Source organism: Pelophylax lessonae, assembly GCF_965119305.1.
Source record: "Pelophylax lessonae genome assembly, chromosome: 4".
Lineage (NCBI taxonomy): Eukaryota > Metazoa > Chordata > Amphibia > Anura > Ranidae > Pelophylax > Pelophylax lessonae.
Genome location: NC_138771.1, coordinates 3,147,937 through 3,173,071, shown reverse-complemented (window position 1 = coordinate 3,173,071; position 25,135 = coordinate 3,147,937). Strand labels below are relative to the sequence as shown.

Here is a 25,135-nt window from a genome sequence, read left to right as displayed (position 1 = left end):
CACATCCAGCCTCCGGAGCGTGACGCCCATACATGATAACACTAACTTCTATGTGAATTACTACTATTTTATTGCAAATGAATTGTTTACAACACTCAAGAGGCGCTTTCCTCTCTTCTATAGCTTTTTGTGATTTAGGATGTGGTGGTCCATGAAGGCCTAGGGTGGTTCAGTCCTGAAGGACTGACCAGTGGTCTCCAGTGCAGCTCAGAACGTGAAAAAGAAAAAAGGGAGGCGGGAGAGCCCTTTTTGCGTAGTAGGTTGGCCCAAAAAGTGATGATTGGCACAAAAGTTTAGTCGATAGGAAAAAATAAAACAGGAAAGTCACTTTGGGTGGGGGGGCTTGTGGAGCCCAAATTACTTTAGAGAGGTCGGGAAATTCCTTGTCCAGCTTCCCCAGCCCCTCTTATGTGTAAGTCACCCTGTGTCTTTTAGGGGCACAGGGTGACCAAGAACCCCAGTCGGGTCTGCACTAATCAGACTCGCTGTACAGCCACACCGGACTCAGCATTTCATGTTACCCCGGGTATCCTGGGTTCTATATGTGTGGTTTGTGTTGAAAGAATGAAGGGCCTCTTTCACTTGGGACAATAATATTTCTGAACAATATCCCTCAGGAAATATATAAAGATAAACAATTTGACTTTTCAGATTGCTTGAATATTGTTGGAGTCTCTCATAGACCCTTGCTAGATAGTGAGGTGGGGTGGGGTTTGTTATTGGTAAGTGCCTGTATCCCATTGTTCTATTGTTTCTGTCTGCCTTAAGATCAACTTATTATGGGATGTATATGTGTATGTGGATTGGCTGCTAGGGGGGGGGGGGGGTTGTCCCACAGTGTATATCTCTTTGTGCCTGGGTTTGACTAAACAGTTCTTATTCTGGAAGGATCTTTAACTTGTACAAGCTAAATTGTCGGCTAGCTTTGTATGGGGGAGGCTAGGATTTGATATTCATGTCCACGACTGGGAGAAAGCCGTATACTGATGGAAGTCCACAAGTACAGTTTGGGTAGAGGTTCCGTTACATGACCTATATCTGTTAAGCTTTGGTCACCCTGTGGGGTGAAAGGACGCAACCTTCTAAGTACGCAGGTGTAAAAAGCCCTTGAGGTTGAGGTAGGTCACTCTCAATGACATGGGTCCCCAAATCCTGGACTGTCTGTGTATGCAATAAGAGTAAACTAAAGTCACATAGCTTCTGTTATAGCTGGTCCACAATTTCCTCCTTGAACAGGCCTTCAGGCACTAAGCATTCAATAGAAAGTGGTATATTGATCTTCTCCTGCAGTGTAGATTTATTGTGATTCTGGATAAGCCCCCAAAGCACTACAGAGTTTGTATTTGCTTAACTGCAAAGTACCTGAACAGATACAAGAATAAAAAGGCATGTACTGAAGTTTTTTTTAAAAAGGGATGAAAACGGAACACCCAACACTGAGGGTTAGTGGCCATGACTTTGAGGTAAAATAACAAGTCATACAACCAATGGCTTTACTGAACAAAAGTATTTTGACAACACATTTCAGTGGACTCAAAACTCCATCATGGTTGAATGGGGATGCTGAATCTGATATTAGCCTGCATTGGTAAGGGCTGTCTCCCTTCAATCCGTATGGGTGGCAGCAGAGTAGAAAGATTGTCAGGGTCCGGATCTGAACCTGCAACCTCTGCATTGTCTGGCTCTAGTTCTTCTCACAGTGACACCCGAAATGCTTGACAGCTCCATGTCTGATCCTTTGGACAATGTTGCCTTGTACCTTGTTTCTGATGAACCTTGAAACGTATTGCTCCTCCCATGAAATTCCTGAGTTAAATCATGTCTCTGCACTTCCTGCTTGCTCAATTATTTTGCTCTTCTCCAGCCAATATCTTGTTCCTTTGTTACCACTCGTTACCAACCTTTGGCTTGTTTACTGACTACACTTCTGCTTTATTCAACTTGCAACCACTTGTTACTGACCTTTGACTTGTTTACTGACTACACTTCTACTGGATTCAACCTGCAACCACTTGTTACTGACCTTTGACTTGTTTACTGACTACACTTCTGCTGGATTCAACCTGCAACCACTTGTTACTGACCTTTGACTTGTTTACTGACTACACTTCTGCTTGATTCAACCTGCAACCACTTGTTACTGACCTTTGACTTGTTTACTGACTACGCTTCTGCATTATCTCTACCTGCTATATCTGCTACTGCACCCCAGTGTGCTAACCTCCTGGTGGGGCAATCCTGAGGACCGCAAACTGATACTACTGTACAGCAACACCCATCCTCACCATCAGGAGCTCTGGTAAATACTGGTTAGTGCTTAGACCCCCCACCTCAGGTAAGCGTGCGTCATTCGCTAGGGTGATTTGCTTGTATACTTATCAGTGTATTATCAGTGGGAGCCTCTCTACTGCTATACCTGTTGATCTCTGAGCCGGACCTTTGATCAAGCATCCCTAACAATAGGTAACCTATATTGCTGTTGCAGTGGGAATCTCTTGGCCACACAGTGTTTGAGCCATAAGCACCTTGGGTAAGCGCGTGTCATCTGCCAGGGTAACCTGCTTGTGTACTTATCCTGCTGGTTGGTGGGAACCTAATTACTGCTATAGAAACTGGTCTCCAAGCCTGACCCCTGATCCGTGATCCGTGACTATGACAGAAGAGCAACCTGCATCAGTGTGCAGAAACAATGTTTTTTGTTATAATCGCATTTATTTACATTTTATAGTATTATTATTGTTATATTTGTGAGTGTTTTCCGTTATCTGGGATTGGTGAGCATGCAGTAGGAAGAGCTCAGTGATTCTTCAGCTTCCCTGTAGAGCTGGCATCTTTAAAACTCAAGATAATTATGATGGCTCCCATATTTCATTTGTTGAATGTTCCCATGAAGTCCATTCAGTATATGTGTTTTCCTGCCATCTTGTAATGGAAATCTAAGAATGCCATCATCTTCCATAAGCAGGAAGTGTAACGCATAGTTGTGTGCAACCTATTGCATTAGGGTTTGCACATACGGTATCTCACAAAAGTGAGGACACCCCTCACATTTTTGTAAATCTTGATCTTGCCAATCTCCATCCTGAAATGATGGGGATGGGGGGGACCAGGGGAGCACACAGAGGGACCCGGGCAGCAGAAAGAAGAGAAAACGGGACAGGAGCGGTGGCAGGGGAGGCATTTATTGGTACAACTCCCCTGCATTTTTCTCCTGTGGCAGCTGAATGTTGGTGAGAGGGAGAGGAGGAGAAGTATACTTTCAGGTGCTGCAGGAGGAAAATACAGATTGGTTTCACTAAATTCCACCACTGCTGCCCCTCCTGTCCAGGTTCTGGAAGTTGGCAAGGAAAGATGGTGGTCTGCCGTCACCAACCTGATTGACAGGTAGATCATGATTGACGGGATGCCAACCCCAGGATTAGGGTGTGCCCGGTCACACCTGGCACACCCCTTGCCCGTGCCTATGGTGTAATGTTATTGACATGTGTGTTTTGTTATGCAGTGGAAGGCATGTGGAAGGAGTGGAGCGATTGGTCAATCTGCAGCCCGGAATGTGAACACCAGCGTGAAAGGGAATGCACAATGCCGCCAACAGGAAATGGAGTGAAACCCTGCGAAGGCCTGAACCAGGAGTCCGAAAACTGCACCGATGGCCTCTGTATTCAAGGTGAGCCGAGGATATGTTATTACACATTCTTCTCCCATCTCTGGATCTATTCTAGAAATGATTGTAAACAAGTGACTGTATGACCATGTGCTGTATGTACTATAAATTACTAATAGTCCCATTGAAGTACATAAAGCCATGAATCGTTTCCTATAGCACAATCGCTGTTTATCAGGATGGAACCAGCTTGCAGGAGCCCAGAGCTTACAGTGAATATTTGCTTTGGCAATGCAACATGCATTTTGATTACGCCCCCACCAGCACTGGGGCGGTCATACAGTGGTGGCCCGTCCATTGGGGGCGCAGGGGTGCCGCCACCCCCATCCATGTGTCCAGCCCCCTAATCTACATGCAGGGTGCCGGATGCATGGATTCCAATGGGGTTTTTTTTTTGAAGCACGTGATTAGAGCCAGAGGCTATAATAGGCTTCAAAAAAGGGTGGGCTCGGGGTGCAGAGCACTGCGCTCTGAGCACACCCAATTGTGTGACAATAGCGAATGAATATTCGCTATTGTCACACGGATTCTCCTCCTGGCCAATCAGGCAGTGGGTCCTGAGACCCATTTCCCGATTGGATGAAAGGAGAAGCCATGCCATTGGCCAAGGAGGAGAAGGAGGGAGGAGACGCAGGAGGCTGAGAAGAAGCCGCCGCTGCTGCTGCCTGCCTGCCCTCCACATGTTCAGGGTGAGTGAGCTGGCGATCGGGGTTGGGTATGGTGTGCGGGCTGGTGATGTCTGGGGGGGGGGCATGGTGTGGTCCGTCTGACACCAACCCCCCCCCCCCCCCCCCCCGGCCCATGGAACACCAGCCACTGCTCCCAGCTGTACCTGATTTGGGACAAAGCCCCTCTGTCCCTCTTTCCTCCTCATTTGTCCCTCGTGTTGGTCTGATGTCTATAGTTGTATATAAAATACACTTTTTCTCTTTCAAAAAGTGTTTCCCAGTGCTAAAACTTTCATCAAATTTCTAAATTGCTGCGTTTCTAAATTTCAAAAGCCAATATAAAGGAAGAGTAATGGTGAAAAAAGCATATTTTTTGGGAAAAAAATACAACATAAACCAGTGGTCTCCAAACTGCGGCCCTGGGGACAGATAGGGCCATTTGTTTGCCTATATCCGGCCCTTGAGGCGTTATTTCTGCCACTTGGCACTATTCTTTCCACTGTCACCAATGATGGGGCATAATTCCTTTCTTTGGCAACAAAAATGGGGCACCATTCCTCCCACTGACACCAACTATTTCTCACCCTAATATCATAAGATCAGGCATTGTTTATTCCCACTGGACACAGTCCGGCCCCCCTAAAGGACAGTAAACTGGTCCTTTCTTTAGAAAGTTTGGAGACCCCTGGCGTAAACCAATCAGTTTACACTTATTTGGATTTTTTTTACCAAAAAATAAGTAGCAGAATACATATTGGCCTAAATTGATGAAGAAATTTGATTTTGTTTTATATTTTTTTATTGGATGTTTTATAGTAAAAAATATATTTTTTTTGTTTTTTCAAAATCGTCGGTAATTTTTTGTTTATAGCACAAAAAAAAAAAAAAATTCAGTGGTGATCAAATACCAGCAAAAGAAATCTCTATTTGAGAGAAAAAAAATAATATAAATTTTATTTGGGTACATCGTTGTATGACCGCGCAATTGTCAGTTACAGTAACGCAGTGCCGTATCGCAAAATAAATAGCCTGGTCATGAAGGGGGGGTAAAGTGGTTAAAGTGCAACTGTCGTTTAGTTGGGACCATACTGCTTTAAGAAAGGGAAGGTAAACTGCTATCCTTGATATTCTTAGTGATGATTAGTTTTATTTGCTTTTTGGGATATTTGACATTTTTGACCTGCAGAGTTTTATTCGCAGTCAGTCTAGCTGGTTAGGTCAGGAACGAGTTGGGCGTCAAAAGAAGAGAAGATGGAAGTTATGGGAGACCTTTCACTTGGTTTAGCACTTTATATTACTTGAGATTGTCAGTGTTGGTAATGTCTATTGGCTTTCTCCATCCTAACCCCTTCTCGTCCAGCACTGGGCCCTTTAAAAGGGTCTGTATGCCTAGGAGGCGGGAATGATCGGCGGCCATGTGACCACTGTAATTGACTGTCACAGTGGTCACATGATCAGTGGCAGTCCCGCGGGCTACTGATCGTTAGTGGGGACCAAGAGGTTTCTTAGACAGCTCAGTCTCTGTACTGGGACCTCTCTCAGCACAGAAGCATTGGCTGTCCAGTGATGCAGATGTACCCTCCCTTTACCATTGCACACACAGTGTGTTTTATGTGAAAGGCAACAGGATAACATGGCCTCCTGGAATTGGTAGGATAACAGGACTTTAATGATGAACAAAGAGTAAGGCTATGGATGCACAGTGATTTGAAGGGTCAGTCCACCTAAAAGTGATATTTTAGATGTAGGATATCTGGTGAGGGGCATCGGCTCTTGTATCTTACATGTCTACATGTACATTGTATCTTACATGTCTACATGTACATTGTATCTTACATGTCTACATGAAACATATATGGCAAGATCCCCCTGCCATATTTCCCGCCTTTTTGGACTTGTAGGTTTTCTTATCAGCATTTTTTTACCTTCCTCTGGATCACCTGTGGGTATAGGATTGTGTATATGGGAGGTTTTCGATATCCTTGTGTGTGTGTTTTTTTTCTTCTCTGTGGGTGGAACTGGATGGACTTCCGTCTTTTTTTCAACCAGACTATTTATGCACCTCTTATGGCATTCTTCATCATATAAAATAACTAATACTCCAACAGGGAACATGGGGCCATAATGGCCATCTACTGTTGAAGTGCAAGGCCAAGCAATCAAGAGTAGCGATATCACCAATAAATCCTCTAGAACAGTGGTCTCCAAACTGGAGCCGGATGCAGCCCTTTGCTTGCCTTTATCTGGCCCTTAAGGCATTATTCCTCCCACTGACACCAATGATGGGGCATTATTCCTTCCACTGACATCAACGGTGGGGCAATATTCCTTTCACTGACATCAATGATGGGGAATTATTCCTTCCATTGACATCAATGGTGGGGCACTATTCCTCCCACTGACAACAACTATTTCTCCCCCTAATACCAAAGATCGAGCATTGTTTACTCTTACTGGGCACAGTCCAGCACCCCTAAAGTCTGAGAGACGGTTCACACTGAGGCGACACGACTCCTTACTACTTCGGGGGCGACTTGTGCATTAACATGCACCACGACTTCGGAGCGACTTGCAGGGACTTCACATAATGGAGGTCTATGCAAGTCACTCCGAGGTCGCCCCGAAGTAGTACAGGACCCTTTTTCTAAATCGGAGCGACTTGTGTCGCTCCTATTAGAAGGGGTCCTGTAGCGGTCAATGGACCGCGAGGGAGCGCGACTTGTCAGGCTGACAAGTCGTCTGACAAATCGCGCTAGTGTGAACCGACTCTGAAGGGCAGAAAACTGGCCCTTTCTTTAGAATTTTTGGAGACCCCTCTTCTAGAACAGCCTTTCTCAACTAGGGTTTAATGAAACCCTAATGTTCCTCCAGTGGTAGCTAGGGGTTCTTTGAGCTGTGGATAGCTGACCTCCTATCTGATGGTTCCTGCATAGTTCCAGGTCCAATGCCACATGGCAGAGATGGCAACATGACTGCAAACATCTAATTCTGGTCATTGATGTAAGAAGGGCATTCTTCCCACTTACCAACACCAATGTAAAGGGGATTTTCCAATACTCCAGCAAAGGATGTGAGGCCATAATGGCCATTGTAGAACTACAGAGCCAATCAATGAAGAGTTGCGATACAACCAATTGATCCTCTAGAACAGCCATTCTCAACCAGGGTTTCATGGAACCCTAAGGTTCCTCCAGGGATAGCTAGGGGTTCCTTGAGCTGTGGCTAACTGACCTCCTATTTGATGGTGTCTGCATAGTTCCAGGTCTAATGCCACTCGGTAGAGATGGTAACAGGTTTGCAAGCATTTCATTTTAGCCACTGATGTAAGAAGGGCATTCTTCCCACTTACCACCACCAATTTAAGGGGTATTTTCCAATACTCCAGCAGGGAATGTGGGGCCATAATGGCCATTGTAGAACTACAGAGCCAATCAATGAAGAGTAGTGATATCAACAATGGAGGCATTCTCAACCAGGGTTTCATGGAATGCAAGGGTTCCTCCAGGGATAGCTAGGGGTTCCTTGAGCTGTGGCTAATTGACCTCCTTTCAGATGTTCCTGGTCCAATGCTACTTGGCAGAGATGGCAACATGACTGCAAACATGACATGCTGGCCACCCCTGCAAGGGGCAAACATTCTTTCTACTTACCACCACCAACATAAGGGGTGGTTTCCAATGACCTTCAATAGACTAATCTTACCAGGGGTTCCCTGAGACCCCACATTTATTTCAAGGGTTCCTCTGGAGTAAAAAGGTTCACAAAGGATGCTCTGATTATTCTGCCAGGCAGTTTACCTTTCTAGCACCAATAAAAAACTAAAATACGAAATATTTGATATGAAAAAATCCAATAGTAAAAAAAGAAATAGCCGCACATCCAGGGATTCCAATACGTTTCAAATACCTTTAATTCCAAAATGTTGCAAATGATGACACCAAAGACACCAACATGAAGTCTCGTAGACGCGTTTCACACATACATCTTGTGCTTAATCATTACGTAATGTGTGAAACGCGTCTACGAGACTTCATGTTGGTGTCTTTGGTGTCATCACTTGCAACATTTTGGAATTAAAGGTATTTGAAACTTATTGGAATCTCTGGATGTGCGGCTATTTCTTTTTCTACAAGTGTTCCCACGGAGGCGGGCCGGGGCCAGCACTCTATGGTATATCCTATCTCCTGGCAATTACCACACACTATACACCTGGAGCAGCGTTTTCCTTTCTTCTGAAAAAATCCAATACTCAGCAGCCTTGCACTCCTCTATACAGCGTTTTGCCTACTAGAATTGTTCACAAGCAGGCTTTCTTTTTCACCTAGCATAGCCAGCCTTTCATCATCAGCAGTTGCCACCATGTCTTCAGTCATTTGGAGACACGTCCCTGTGTTGCAAGGCTATCCAACCTGTTGGAGTTGGGATTGGCACACATATTCAGAATGCATTCATTTATCTGAAAGATAGCGCGTCTCCAAAAACAAACTCAGGGACACAATACATTTCCATGATTTGCAGTTATTCCAGCTGGAGTCTATTTGTGCTGTAGATGTCCCATCCATTCTTCATCACACGTGTCAGGCTTCGGACAGAGAGGGCTTGAATAATTCAGATGACCAATGCATTAAAACATTTTCTCTGTCACAAAAATGGATGACACAGATAGCAAACACTATTCTAGTCCTCCGATTTGCCTTTCCTCTGAGGAAAGACAATTGTTTCTGAGAAATTCAGAAATGAGATTTCTGCCTTTGACCGAAGTATTATCTTCAAGGAGAATGAAAACCGGGACAGAAAGATTTTTTTGAACTCCTATTAATACTTATATTATTCGCTTTGTAACCCGGTCGCCCTATTGTGTATAATTGTAACCTTTTATGAGATGACCATCATGACATTATTTCAGAGGTCTACTTAGACGTCCTCCTTTGTTGGTAAAGTCTTCTCCAATTTTTTCTAATAATTTATTTTTTTTAATGTTGTCTATCCTACATGTTGGACTTGATTCAAAAATGAGCGGTGTGCACTATACTACACATTTTAAGTCAAATTTTCTTCTGGTGTTTTTTTTTTTCATTTTTATTTTTATTTCAAGACCTTTATGAGATGACCATTGTGACATTATTTCAGAGGTCTACTAAATGTTCTCCTTTGTTGGTACAGTTTTCTCCAAATTTCTCTAATATTTTTTTTATTGTTGTTCATCCTATATATATGTTGGACTTGATTCATGAATTAGCGGTGTGCACTATACTACACATTTTAAGTCAAATTTTCTTCTGGGTGTTTTTTATTTTTTTAATTTCAAAACCTTTATGAGATGACCATCATGACATTATTTCAGAGGTCTACTAGATCTCCTCCTTTGTTGGTACAGTCTTCACGCAATTTCTCTAATCATTTTTTTTTTTAATGTTGTCCATCCTACATGTAAGACTTGATTCATGAATCAGCGGTGTGCACTATACTACACATTTTTTAAGTCACATTTTCTTCTACTTTTTGGGAAAAGAAAATTCTTCTGGTTGTTTTTTTTTTTTTTTTTACTATTTCAAGACCTTTATGAGATGACCATTGTGACATTATTTCAGAGGTCTACTTAGATGTTCTCCTTTGTTGGTACAGTCTTCTCCAAATTTCTCTAATAATATTTTTTTTTAATGTTGTTCATCCTACATGTTGGACTCGATTCATGAATCAGCGGTGTGCACTATACTACACATTTTAAGTCAAATTTTCTTCTACTTTTTGGGGGAAAAAAATAAAAAATGTATTCTGGGTGTTTTTTTTTATTTCAAGACCTTTATGAGATGACCAAACATTTTCTCTGTCACAAAAATGGATGACACAGATAGCAAACACTATTCTAGTCCTCCGATTTGCCTTTCCTCTGGGGAAAGACAATTGTTTCTGAGAAATTCAGAAATGAGATTTCTGCCTTTGACCGAAGTATTATCTTCAAGGAGAATGAAAACCGGGACAGAAAGATTTTTTGAACTCCTATTAATACTTATATTATTCACTTTGTAACCCGGTCGCCCTATTGTGTATAATTGTAACCTTTTATGAGATGACCATCGTGACATTATTTCAGGGGTCTACTAAATGTCCTCCTTTGTTGGTACAGTCTTCACGCAATTTCTCTAATAATTTCTTTTTTTAATGTTGTCCACCCTACATGTTGGACTTGATTCATGAATCAGCGGTGTGCACTATACTACACATTTTAAGTCAAATTTTATCCTGGGTGTTTTTTTATTTTTTTATTTCAAGACCTTTATGAGATGACCATTGTGACATTATTTCAGACATCTACTAGATGTCCTCCTTTGTTGGTACAGTCTTCTCCGAATTTCTCTAATAATATTTTTTTTTTAATGTTATCTATACTACATGTTGGACTCGATTCATGAATCAGCGGTGTGCACTATACTACACATTTTAAGTCAAATTTTATCCTGGGTGTTTTTGTTTTTTTTTTCATTCATTTCAAGGACCTACAATGTTTTTGTGAATTGTGTAAGGGGTTGGCTTGGTAGCGGGTGTGGGTGACCCCTTGGGTGGGTTCGTTACACAGAGAGACAGCCGAGGAGTGGTTGAAAACAACGGTCTATGGTTTATTTTTCTAATTTGCTGGAAACAAGTGCAAGCATCCAAACAGCATAAATCAAACAAACATAAAATAAACCCTGGCCACTTGGGGCGTCTACCTTCACAACACAGGAACCTACCTATGGAGTCTGTCCCAACCTGCTGCTGGGCAGACACTGCTGGTCATACAGCAGAAGACCAATAGTCTATTTGTTTTTCTTTTCACACAGAAAAAGTCAACACCACCGCACCTTCAGAAGTCTCTCAGCTCACTGCTCTCCTTAACGCACACGACTTCACGAGGCAGCAATCAGTAGTCATCCTCTGAATAACTTATAGAGGCCTTAATTGCCTCATTCTGAATAGCTGAAGCTTTCCAACGTCCTTAAACCTTTCTGGCTACCTCTGCAGCCTACACCTGACTTCCTGTCACAATATTTAGAATTTTTCACATACATAGCTTTCTCAACCTACATAATTCATGTGCATTCATTTTGTACACCTTAGTTATTACATAGCTACAATACTATATAGCTTGAAAAGGCTAGCTTCAGATACCTGTTAAGGTTTCAGGTATTTTTTTGTTTTTGTTTTTTTTATTTGGGAATGTAAGCTGGAATGTCCAAATTCTGGTCAGAAGTCATACAGTTTATGTCACTTGATTTTAGTGAGCGACCGATATAATTTTTTTTAATGCCGATACCGATATTTTGGTCATTGGATATTGATATTGGTCGATATTTTCAGACATTTAAAAAAATAATTTTATTTTTTATTATTTTTTTTTCTCTTGTGGAGGGATCTGGGGGACTGAAAGACCACAAACCCCTCCTCTGCACTTAAAAGAATTCAAAACGCCAAGTTTGGCTGTTTTTAATGCTGTAATTTTTTTTTTAATTTGGCGCTGAGTACCCGGAAGTGATGTCATGACATCACTTCCGGGTTTTTACATGGAGACCCGATCAGCGCCGAATGCGGCTTTGATCGGGTCTTCTCTTCGGTGGCTGTGCAGGTAGGATGCCCGGGTCCTCCAGTGGTATGGGAGACCCAGGTGAGCTGCGGAAGGTGGCAGGGGGGGGTTGTTCCCTCCCGCTCCTTGTAATGACAGCCGAGCTGCTTTTCAGCCGCATCGGTTGTCATTACAAGACAGCCAACCATCGGCTATGGACGCCGGTACCGGGGTGAGGCCTCTAGCTGCAGGCATCACTCTGGTACAGCACTTTCCCAAAATATCGGCAATATCAGTAACCTCGGGCAAAGTGCAGATCGGCCCTCGATATATCGGTGTTGCCGATTAATCGGTCGATCCCTACTTGATTTGCCAGATATTTGTGTAGCACTACCCCAGTAGGAACTGCTGATATTAAGAGGTTCTTCCGCAAACAGTGCAGAGGCCACCAATCACCCAGAAACAGTCTGTTCACTCCGGCTCCATTAAACAGTCTAGGGCAGGGATCCTCAAACGACGGCCCTCCAGCTGTTGCGGAACTACACATCCCATGAGGCATTGTGACATTCACAGACATGACTAGGCATGATGAGAATTGTAGTTCCTGAACAACTGGAGGGCCGTAGTTTGAAGACCCCCTGGGTCTAGGGGATGTTGTTTTGTAATTCATTGCCTGTAGAACTTGTAACAGGAGAGGGGTTGGGGTTGGATACTCCAGAAATGCTGACTTGTCCTCACTGATTGAAACTTCTTTGAACAGCCTTTAAGCCAGAAACAAAGGGGAAGGCCTAAGATCCTGTAGGAGCCGTCTCAGAGAGAGCTACCACTCGGACCTCAAAAGTAGAACAGCACCCAGTCACTATGATCCTCGTTCAGGTCAGTACTCACAATGTCCCAGGGAAGCTACACACCTTACAGATTTCACCAGGTATCTCCAGACCAGATCCTTAGGTGAAGCTGCTTAGTTAGCTCCAGAAGTAATTAGAAAGTTTGACCTAAGGATCTGGTCTGAAGAACTCACTGAGGAGTGCCTGGTGAAATCTGTAAAGTGTGTAGCTTCCCTGTTTTTGTCCTGCTTGGGGCGTTCCCAGCCACAGGGGCTGCTGCCCCTTTCTGCTAAAGTCTCCTGATCTGCTATAGCTGAGACCTCAATGAACATCAGCAGACTTTAGCAGAACTGCCTCAAAGGGGCAGCAGCCCCTGTGGCTGGGAACTCCCCCGGCAGGACAAAAACAGGGAAGCTGCACACCTTACAGATTTCACCAGGCACTCCTTAGTGAGTTCTCCAGACCAGATCCTTAGGTGAAGCTGCTTAGTTAGCTGCGGAGGTAATTAGAAAGTTTGACCTAAGGATCTGGTCTAAAGAACTCACTAAGGAGTGCCTTGTGAAATCTGTAAAGTGTGTAGCTTCCCTGTTTTGGTGGCTGGGGGGAACATAAATAGTTGGGGATCATGAGCAGCCCTGTTCTTGTCCTGTTGGGGGAGTTCCCAGCCACAGGGGCTGCTACCCCTTTGAGGCAGTTCTGCTAAAGTCTCCTGATCTGCTATAGCTGAGACTTCAATGAACATCAGCAGACTTTAGCAGAACTGCCTCAAAGATCCCTGACTATTTATGTCCCCCCCCCAGCCACCTACTGGGCGCACTTCCCCAGGGATTGGCTACAGTGCCATAAATAGTAGAGCTGCCCATTTGACTCTCCCTGCCCTTTATGTGCTGGAAGCTTCCAGAATGCAGGGGGAGCAAACAAATCTGCAGCCTGTGAGATCAAGAACAGCCCAGAGAAATAATCAATAACTGCTGCAATGATTACAGAGAAGCTAAAAAAAAAAAAAAAAAAATGTACCCATCACCCTATCAACCTACCTAGAAGGGTTCTACATCTGTGATCTGAAAATGAGCATTGCTTGGTAATTTTATTCATAGATACATAAAAATTTGAGGGCAGGAAAAGAGCGAATAGCCCATTTATTCATGCCAGTCATACAAGGATTCCTCTTTGTTTATTCCTCTTTTTTATATTTGCAAAAAATGGAGTAAAAATAAAAATGTCCATTAAATGAAAGCAGAGGGGGTGCCCTCAATTTCTTTTTTTAAATTTGGAATTTATGGTTGAGTTTCCTTTTGACACATTCATCTTAGTAGCGAACAGAATGGGAAGTCACTATTGAAGGGGTTTCTAATACTGGAGTAGTCATGTGCGCGTTTTTCTTATGTTTCATTCTTACTTGCAAAAATTAGAAAAAAAAAATAACAAAAAGTATCTTTAAAAAAAAAAAAAAGTGATACAAATCTAGAACTGGGCTAAATGTTTTTAGACATTCAATTTTCTCTCTTGTGTATCCAAAGCCAAAACATTGTATTTATTTTTTTTGGATAGAGTTAGAGCTGGTTCAGAGCTGTCACAACCTCCAAGTCGCCTCATAAGGGGCGACTTGTTAGCGCGACTTGTTAGCGCGACTTTTAGCGCGACTTCAGCACGACGTTGCGCGTATTCAGCGCGACTTGTATGATAGACGACTTTGTACGACTTTGTATTTGGCCAATCAGAATATGATGGTTCTGGGTCATGCTCAATCACACAAAAAAAAAAAAAAGTTCTTAAAAATTGTCGTTTTTGATAGAGAGCCAATTATTGAAAAAATTATTGAAAAAAAAAATAGAGATTTCTTTGGATTTAGTGTCTGGGGGGTCTAAAAAGTGTACATGTGAAGTTTCAGCTCTGTAGCATGTCCAGAACCAGAAAAAAAAAAAGATAATTTTTCTTAGAATTATTTTTTTTTTCAAAATTCTTTATTAGAAAGAAAACATACAGGCATACCACATATCAACAGCAAGTACAATCAACTGTCGAGTATAGCGAGCAAATAATAAAGTAAGAACAATACAAACAGCACATTGCAAAGTGTACCAACATAGCACTAGTTCGTCTAAAGAGCACATCTGAGACAAAATGTAAACCCTCCATGAAACCCACGGCCTTAGCTTTCTAGAGCCGAATATCGAACAAATAAATTCGCAGGGCACCTTAAGGCAGACCCCCCCGCCCCACCGGCATCCATCTCATGGCCGGCTACCGGGGAAGGGAGGCCCCCCCAGGCGCCCCGAAATATCGCGGCAGGCTCCAGAGGGCTCACTGGTGGTACCTCCCCCAAAGGGATGCCGCACCGCGCCACTCCCGGGAACCAACCGATCCACCGTACAGAAAATCAACAATACATCAGCCAATACCCAGGAGCGGCAAAGAAGGAGAAAAACCTATAGACGGTATGCCTAGAGCCAAGAAAGAGAAGAAAACGCTATGGAGAATAAACAAAGAGAAAAGAGAAGGGGGAAGGAGACCAGAGCGAGAAAGGAAGGGGTCAGGAAAGATCCAAAGAGGGGGGTGGGGGGAAGGCCGGCCGCCCCTCGCCCAGCGACCACTAGTGGGTAATCAACTCCGTGTATTCCGAAGTGTATTTAAATTCGTGCCAGTAAAACCAGCGTTTCAGGAACTTTTCTCGTGTACCGTGCGCAGTGGCTACTAGATCTTCCATCTCGTTGAGACAAGAAACCTTGCGGAGCCACATAGCCACCGTAGGAGGCTGCGTCTGCTTCCAGAGCGGGGGGATGCAGCTTTTAGCCGCCGTGAACAGAAGTGGCAGAATCGACTTCCGATAGGACGCTCTCGGATATTCATGATGATGAAGGAGGAAGAGGGCCGGGTCCAGGGTGAGGGAATGGTCCGTAAATTTCTGGGCAATGCGTAGGACCTCCTTCCAGAGGGGTTGTAAACACGGGCACGACCAGAAAACGTGTAGGTAGGTGCCCACCACCTCCCCACATCGCCAACAAACCTCGGGGCAGGTCGGAAACATGCGATGAAGCCTGGCTGGGGTATAGTGCCAGCGGGTTAAACACTTATAGCCTACCTCCTGATACCGCGAGCAACGGGAGGTTTTGTACGTGAAAAATAATATCCTCTCAACCTGATGGTCCGTAAAAGATACATTCAGGTCCCTTTCCCATTTGGCAATAAATGGGGGACGAAAAGCTTCGTCCGGCGAGGCCAGGGCCCGGTAAACCAGAGAGACCGTGTGGCGAAGGGGGGAGGTGTCAGAACACAAATCCTCAAAGTACGTGAGCCGTCTTGAAAACAGAGACGCTGAAGGAAGAGCTTGTAGAAAGTGAGCCAGCTGGACTCGTTGCCAAAAAGACAGGGAGGTAAAGGGCGCAGTGCAGTTCATGTAAGACCGTGAAACCCAAGTCCCAGCCCTCACAAAGTGCCGAGCCTGATGGACCCCAGCGGTCTTCAAAGTCCTAAAACCGGGCTGATCCACCCCAGGCCCGAAGTCCGGGTTATCAAGCACCGGGAGGAGAGGCGAGGGAAAGGACGCCAACTGGCCATCGTGGCAAAGACGCCCTCCCACCGCCAGCGTGGCACCTACAGTCGGATGGGCATCTAATTCCCTAGGCACCGGGTTAGGGCTCCAAAGGGCGGACTCCAGGGGAGACTCGATGGACAGACGTTCAAGGCGGACCCATTGCTTCAAGGGACCATGGCGGTACCAGTCGACAATGCGAGCGAGGTGACACGCCTCATAGTAGAGAATCGCGTCGGGCATCGCCATTCCCCCACTCAGTTTAGGCATCCGGAGCACCCGCAGCGCCAAGCGGGGGGAACCCCTGCGCCACAGGAACTCCCGAAACACCCTATTCACCCTCTTGAGGAAGGAGGACGGGACCCTGATGGGCAGCGCCTGAAGCACATATAAGAGGCGGGGCATGATGTTCATCTTTATAATATTGCAGCGCCCAAACCAGGAAAAAGTCCCATGGCTCCACACCTCCAGATCCTGCTTGATGCGAGTCAGAAGAGGCGGGAAATTACAGTCGAAGACTCTCTCCGGGCAACTCGGGAGAGATATCCCCAGGTACTTGATGTGAGACTGGCCCCATTTAAAGGAAAAGTCAGCTCTAAGGAGAGTTGACAAAGAAGCCGGCAGACCCACCGCTAGCGCCTCAGACTTAGAGTAGTTGATTTTATAAAACGACAGCGATTCATAAACCCGAAATTCCCGCAGGAGGTTCGGAAGAGAAGTGAGAGGACGCGTCAGGAAGAAAAGTAGATCGTCCGCGTACGCCGCCACTTTAGGCGACTCACTAGCACTCAACGACAATCCGGCCACATCCGCATTAGCCCTCACCGTCCTCAAAAAAGGCTCTAGAGCGAGAACAAAAATCAACGGGGAGAGTGGACACCCCTGTCGAGTGCCATTCGCAATGTCGAGGGAATTCGAGAGAGACCCGTTGACCTTCACCCTAGCCGAAGGCCTGGAGTAGATGGCCCTGATCCAGGACAACTGGCGCGTCCCCAGGCCTACATGCTCCATGGTAGCCAGGAGAAAGTCCCAATTCACCCGGTCGAACGCCTTTTCGGCATCCGTCGACAGGACCAGCATTGGGATTCGGCGGCTATTCGCATAATGGATGAGGTCAATCGCCTTGGCGGTATTGTCCCGGGCCTCCCGGGCAGTAACAAAACCCACTTGATCGTCGTGGATCAAACTTGGGAGCAGGGGAGCCAGTCTAGAAGCCAGGATTTTGGTGAAGAGTTTCAGGTCGATATTTAGGAGAGAAATCGGCCTGTAGCTCGCACACAGCAGTGGATCCTTACCCTCCTTGGCTAGGACAGTTATATGGGCGCGCAATGAGTCAACCGGAAGGGCCGCCGACTCACCCGCCGCATTGTATGCGGATAGGAAGTGAGGCGAAAGGATCTCCTCAAAGCACCTGTAGTACGCAAGGGTGTATCCATCCGGACCAGGTGCCTTCCCCGGTTGCATTCCCCCCAGGGCTGCAGTGAGTTCCCCAGGGCGCAGAGGCGCGTCCAACTCCTCCACATCTTCCGGAGAAAGGGTGGGGAGGCCAGAGGCCGAGAGATACGACCTAATCTCCTGGATCCTGGCAGCGCGCGATGACGGCGAGGGGTCAGAAGGCAGATTGTACAGGGAGGAATAGTACAGGCGGAAAGCCTCAGCTATGTCCGTCGTCGAGTGAACCCTCCGGCCCGCTGAGTCGGAGACCTCCGGGATAAATGCCCTAGACCTCTGTTGACGCAATGCCCTTGCCAGCAATTTCCCACATTTGTCCCCGTGCTCGTAGAAAGCACGGCGACATTTAGCCAGGGCGGCCTTGGCCTGGAAGAGGACCAGATCACGGAGCTGATCCCGAAGAACAGTGAGCTCCTGAAGAGCAGCAACGGCCTGAGACCGCTTGTGAGCCATCTCTAATTTGCCAATTTTCGCCAGGAGGTCAGACATTTGGGCACTCCTCTCCCTCTTCCTCCGCGACCCGAGCTTGATCAGGACCCCTCGCATATAACTCTTGTGAGCCTCCCAGACCATCATGGGCGAACTGTCTGTGGTGGCATTGGAGGCGAAGAAGTTCCTCAATTCAGCACCAAGTTCCCCCAGAATAGCAGGGTCCTGGAGAAGGGTGTCGTTAAGCCTCCACTGCCATTGTGACAACTCAGGGGAGCGAAGGTCTAGGTCGAGGAGAACGGGAGCGTGGTCCGAAATAGCAATAGAGCCAATTGAGGCAGCGGAGACCCTGGGAAGCAAGGACTGCGGTACCAAAAAAAAGTCGATACGCGAATATGAGTCGTGTGGGGGGGAGAAGAAAGTATAATCCCTATCCCCGGGATGGAGAACGCGCCACGGATCAACCAAGCGAAAGGCATGAATCAACTGCCTGAAGCGACGTAGAGCAGCATAGGATAGCTGGGAAGAACCCCTAGAGGTGTCCACCAGTGGATCAAGAGCCAAATTAAAATCCCCACCCATAAGGATCTGTCCCGCAGCGAAATCTGCCATCTTAGAAAGCACTGAGTCCATGAAGGAGATTTGGTTCGTGTTGGGCAGGTAGAGATTCACCAGAGTGACAGGGGTGGAACCCAACTGGCCCTTTACAAAAAGGGCCCTGCCCGATTCGTCGCTCCACACGTCCGAGAGCGTCCACGGAGCATTACATTGAATCAAGATGCTAACCCCCTTAGTCTTGGAATCAGGGGAACAGCCATGGTAAACCGTTGGAAAACGCCTGTTTCCCAATTTGGGGATCTTGCTCAATTTGAAATGCGTTTCTTGCAAAAATCCAACATGAGCACGGAGACGATGGAGTTCCGACAGCACAATGGAGCGCTTCTCAGGGGTATTGAGCCCCTTCACATTCAAGGAGACCAAACGGACCGGGTCCGGACGAGGGTCGGCCATAACCCCCCCAACCGGCGGGTCCAGCCCACCGGGTGAAAACAAAAAACCAAAAGGAGCGGAGGAGGGAGAGGGAAGGAGAGGGGGGAAAGAAAAGGAAGGGGAACAGCGGAGATGCAGAGGTAAGTGAAAAGGTGGAGGGAAAAAGAGGGAGAGAAGGAAAAGGCGCAAAGTACGCGCCTACTTACAAAGTACTAAGGTGCCGAAGCACCAGAGAGAGTTCAATCTCAAAGGACCCTAGGGCCCGATCCACCAACCCCGCAGGCAGGGCAAAATGGACAGGCACCAAAGGATCACCCTACGTGGGGAACGAGGAGAGCCACCAACTGGGAGAGGTAGGTGACCGCTCCCCGGCTCCCCAACCGGCCAATAAAGATCATAGCAACACAGTATTATAACCAGCTGAAAAACACCAACAACTCAAACAAAAAAAAAAAATATATACCAATAACATAGTGCAACAGTTTGAGCCCCTGAACCGGAGAGGAAAACCTCCCCCCACCCCCCGCCCGAGAAGAACCAAATGAACAATTCAATGGCACCCAAGACAGAGATGCCAGAGACTGCACCCGCTCCCCATCCAGACGTCCCCCTCAAGATCAGTGGCATCGGACCAGAGGGGGACATACCACGCCACCCCACACATATAACACACCAACCCCCGGGGGGAGAAGGGGGGGAAGGGGAAGGGAGGGGAGGGGTTAGTAGCAAAGGGGGGGGGGAAAGGGGAAGGGAGGAAGAAGAAGAGGGGAGGGGAGGAAGGGGGAATGGAGGGGAGGGGGGAAGGGGAGAACGGGAGGGGGGAAGGGAGGGGGGAGGGGGGAAGGGAGGGGGAAGGGAGGGGGGAGGAAGGGGGGAAGGGGAAAAGGGAGGGTAGGGAGGGGGGGAAGGGGAAAAGGGAGGGTAGGGAGGGGGGGAAGGGGGACGGAGGGGGGGAAGGGGGGAGGGAGGGGAGGGGGAGATAGAGGGGGAGGGGGGGTAAGGGAGGGAGAATAAGGGGGGGAGGGGGACATAGGAGGGGGGAGGGGGGATAAGGGAGGGGGGGGTGAAGCAAAAGTGAATTCCGAGGGCCACCAGCAGCGCCCCGCATCCCCTCTCCTGCAGCGCGGGGTAGCACCCAGATCCGGCACGCAACCCAAGCAAGTACGACCAGACCCAGGTGCCCCCCCAGTAACCACAGAAGAGCAGGCATGCATACATCTGGAAAGCATTAAATAGTGCATACAGTCAGCAAGCAATATGAGAGGCAACAGTTCAATGACACTACTCTGAGATCTAAACTTGCAGGGAGTCAGCAGGCCTGTCAGACACCTATGCCCCGGAAGCGGGAGCAAGGCACCGCACCGCCTTGAGCCGCTCCAGAGCCCCCGCATGTCAGCATTAGGGGGAGCAGGAGACACGGAGCCGATCTAGGGGAGTCAAGATCCAAGAGAGGGGGACACGGGGGGAGGCAGATGACCTGAGCCCTGGAAGTTCGGCATGGGCAGCAGTCAGAGGCACCTGGGGTCATTCGGGGACAGCTGGAGGCCCGGCACGGCCCTCGGGACTAGTGCAGTTCAAATCTAGCTTGGGGGACAGTCACCACAAGGCAGGACAGTCAGCCATCAGGGAAGGGCAGGTGAAGCCCAGGGATGTGACCCGGGACAGGCAGGGGCGGAGGGCAAGGGGCTAAGTCAGTACTCACGGACCTCGGCAATGCTGAATCAAAATTCCGGGGAAGCCAACGAGGGGCTAGTAGAGCGCGCCACGGGTGCACTGCGCTGCCGACGGCGTCCCTCGGACCGGGGTCTCGATGGCCCACCTCCGGGAGAGCGAGCGTCCCTGTCAGGAAGCCTGGCTAACCAGTCCGGGACCTCCAGAGGAGCGATGGCTGCAAACCGGAACAGGGCTGGGAGGTCAGCATGTCTGCGGAGGACGAAAGTGGCGCCATTCCTGCGGACGATGAGCTGGAGGGGAAAACCCCATCTGTAAGTGGCATCCTGTCTCCTGAGACGCTCCAGCAGGGGTTTCAGCATCGCTCTGCGGATCAGAGTGCCTCTGGACACATCGGGGAAAACCTGGATCTGTGCCCCATCGAAGTCAATCGGGCCCTTCGTCCACGCAGCCCGCAGCACCTGTTCCTTCACCGGATACCGATGCACGCGGCAGATGACGTCCCGAGGTCTTGTAGTGTCCGTCGGTTTGGGGCCCAAGGCCCTATGTATCCGGTCGAACTCCACTGCGACAGGGGGGTCCGAAGGCAAGATCCGCGCCAGGATGGCCCGAACCGTCTCCATCAAGTCTTCCGGTCCGGTGGCCTCGGGCAGGCCCTGGAGCCGCAAGTTGTTACGGCGGCTCCGGTTCTCCACATCCTCCAAGGCGAGCTGGTGTTCAGCAAGGACATCCGCGTGGACAGCTTGTGTTCGTTCCAGACACTCTACCCTAGCCTTGAGGTCTCCGATCGCCGATTCCCCGGTCGCCACTCGCTCACGAACATGAGACACTTCTGCGGTCAGCACTTGGAAGTCCCTCTTATGCTGCTCCGTGACTTGCGCTACCAGAGCCTCCATGTCCATCTTAGTGGGGAGGGAGCGCAGCAGAGCCCAGATGTCCCTTTCTTCATTGGGTTCTCCAGCCGAGGACGATTGGGACAGCTGCAAGGGGCTCAGGGAAGCCATAGCAGGCAGGGGAGCCGGAGGGGATGCCGCCTGTGCCGTCCGGGACACCGCCGTCGGACTGATACTGCCACGTGGGCCCGCCACCAGCTTCCGCAGCACCGGGGTAGCAGAATCCGGGAAGAATGAACGGATCGGGGCCGCCGGAGTAGCCTTGGAGGTGGATTTGTTCTTCCGCCGCTTATAGGAGCTCATGTCAGCTAGAAAACAGCCAGGTAACGATCAATTTAGCCGATCAGGGGGGCCAGGGAGCGGGAGCACCAGAGTCAAACGTCCTCACACCGCCATGACCTAGCCACGCCCCAGAATTATTAACCTCCCTGGCGGTATGATTCTTTTGGATTTTAGGTGCTGAAAGCGGTACCATTATTTTGCATGTAATTCTTGTGAATGAGCAGCCCAAACCAACTGTATACTTTTATTATATATATACAGTTGGTTTGGGCTGCTCATTCACAAGAATTATGTATATATATATATATATATATATATATATATTTACATATAAAGTACAGTAAAACTGCAGGAAAGGGCACTGGGGGGGGGGGGCAATGTAATGTGATTTTTTTTTTATTTTGAATGGTATCAGTGTGTTTGGTGTGTTTTACATTTGAATTTGCCGCCGGTTCCACCCCCCGGCGGACGTCACGTCGCCGGAGACGGAAGCCGGGGCTCGCAGGCGATCGGGAGGAAGCTCCGCCGCTGCATACCGCCCGCATTCTTCGCTGGATCCCGGAGAAAAGGTAAGTAAAACCTCTACTAGGATCCAGCGATCTTCCTAGCGCTACCCCGAGTGTGGCTCGGGGTTACCGCTTTTGGCTCTAAAATCTTACCCCGAGTCACGCTCGGGAATACCGCTAGGAAGGTTAATAGAGCAGGGTAGTGGCTCTATTAATAATTTATAAGAAAAATTATCTTTTTTTCTTGTTCTGGACCATTTTTATGGAAAGTCGGATCACAAGTCGCTTCAAATAAGATAAGGAGGCGACTCCCTTTGAAGTCTATGGGACAAGTCGGATACAAGTCGCCTCAAAGTAGTACAGGACCCTTTTCTGAAGTCGGAGCGACTTCAGTAGTGCCAGTTAAGACTGCACTGATTGATTAACATTGCTTTTGTTATGTCAAGCGACCTGGGGCGACTTGAGGGCACACAAGTCGCCTCACAAGTCGCGGCTGTGTGAATGGACTCTAAGGTGGGTTACAATCTGTGATTTTTTTTTTTTTTCATGTTTGCCATGTGGGTCTCATTACCAGAAAACAAACAATTGGCCTAAAATGTTAATTTTTTTTTTATTTTTTTTTATTGGGAATGTTATATAGCAGAATGTGAAAATTATTTTTTGTTTTTTTCAGAATTATCGCTCTTTTATTGTTTATAGCGCAAAAAAAAAAAAAAAAATGCACAGGTGATCAAATACCACCAAAAGAAAGCTCTATTTGTGGAAAAAAAAGGTCATCAATTTTATTTGGGTACAGTGTCGCACGACCGCGCAATTGTCAGTTAAAGTAACGCAGTGCCGTATCGCAAAAAAATGGCCTGGTTATTAAGGGGGTAAATCTTCCAGTCCAGAAGTGGTTAAAGGTTAAAAACACTTACAATTGAGTAGATGAAAAGCGCTTTCCATCAGGTTTTTCTGTAGACCACATAGAACACAATGGCACAAATGGAGCTCGACCCGACGCATTTCGTCTAACAAGGAGCATTCTATAAATGTATACCGCGGGGAGCGCGCTGCACCTCAGTGATATTCTGCTAAAAAAAAAACCACCGGAGTTCAATGGCTTCAATAACATCTCATAGTGGAATGACGGTAACACAGATTGTCACTCCCGGTAACTAAGAAATAACATGTGTCAATCTTCCCCTATAATTAGCTGACATGAATCTGCTTCACCTGAGCCCGGGATGTAATATAAGAAACACGACTCACCGATCACCGATCGCTCCCTGTCTTCTTCACACGCTTCACACAAGGACAAAGATCACAATGTTTCCTTGTGGCAGGAATAGAAACACTAATAAGCCCAACTAAAACCCCAAAATAGATACAAACAGACCAAGAAAATCAGAGATTAGGGTACCCAGCCCCCGATAAAGGGTTTAACCACTTAAGCCCCAGGCCTATTTTTCACACTCAGTGTTTACAAGTCAAAATATTTTTTTTTTTTTTTGCAGGAAAACTACTTAAAACCCCCAAACATTATATATATATATTTTATTTTTTTTTTTTTTCAGAGACCCTAGAGAATAAAATGGAGATTATTGCAATATTTTTTATCACACCATATTTGCGCAGCGGTCTTCCAAACACCATAATAATATAAAAATAAGAATCCAGTAAAGTTAGCCCAATTTTTTTCCATAATGTGAAAGATAATGTTACGCTGAGTAAATAGATACCCAACATGTCATGCTCCAAAATTGCGTACGCTCGTGGAATGGCGACAAACATTGGTACCTTAAAAATCCCATAGGCGACACTTTAAAAAATTCTGCAGGTTACCGGTTTAGAGTTACAGAGGAGGTCTAGGGATAGAATTATTGCTCTCGCTCTAACGATCGCGGCGATACCTCACATGTGTGGTTTGAACACCGTTTACATATGTGGGCGGGGTTTCCGTATGCGTTCGCTTCTGCGTGCGAGCTAACGGGGACAGGGCGCTTTAATTTTTTTTTTTTTACTATTTATTTTATTTATTATTTTTTATTTATACAGGATTTATATATTATTATTATTATACATGATTTATATATTATTATTATTATTATTATTATTATTATTATTATTATACAGGATTTATATACTATTATTATTATTATTATACAGTATTTATATATTATTATTATTATTATTATTATTATTATTATTATACAAGATTTATATACTATTATTATTATTATTATACAGTATTTATATATTATTATTATTATTATTATTATTATTATTATTATACAGGATTTATATACTATTATTATTATTATTATTATTATTATTATACAGTATTTATATATTATTATTATTATTATTTTTATTATTATTATTATTATTATTATTATCATTATTATACAGGATTTATATACTATTATTATTATTATTATACAGGATTTATATATTATTATTATTATTATTATTATTATTATACAGGATTTATATATTATTAATATTATTATTATTATTATTATTATTATTATTATTATTATTATTATACAGGATTTATATAGCGCCTACAGTTTTCACAGAGCTTAACCCTTTGCTCACCCCTGATGTTAACCCCTTCCCAGCCAGTGTCATTAGTACAGTGCATTTTTTTAACACTGATCACTGTGTTAGGGTCACTGGTTCCCACAAAGTGTAAGAAG

General features: G+C 46.2%; 1 protein-coding gene across 1 annotated transcript in view; it reads left to right on the top strand.

Moving 5' to 3' along the window:
• UNC5D (unc-5 netrin receptor D) overlaps window positions 1-25,135 on the top strand; it is a 991,829-nt gene that overhangs the window by 640,400 nt on the left and 326,294 nt on the right. The window contains exon 7 of the mRNA XM_082253174.1: window positions 3,503-3,667. Coding sequence (XP_082109300.1) covers window positions 3,503-3,667 — 165 coding nt within the window. The remainder of the gene's footprint in view (window positions 1-3,502; window positions 3,668-25,135) is intronic.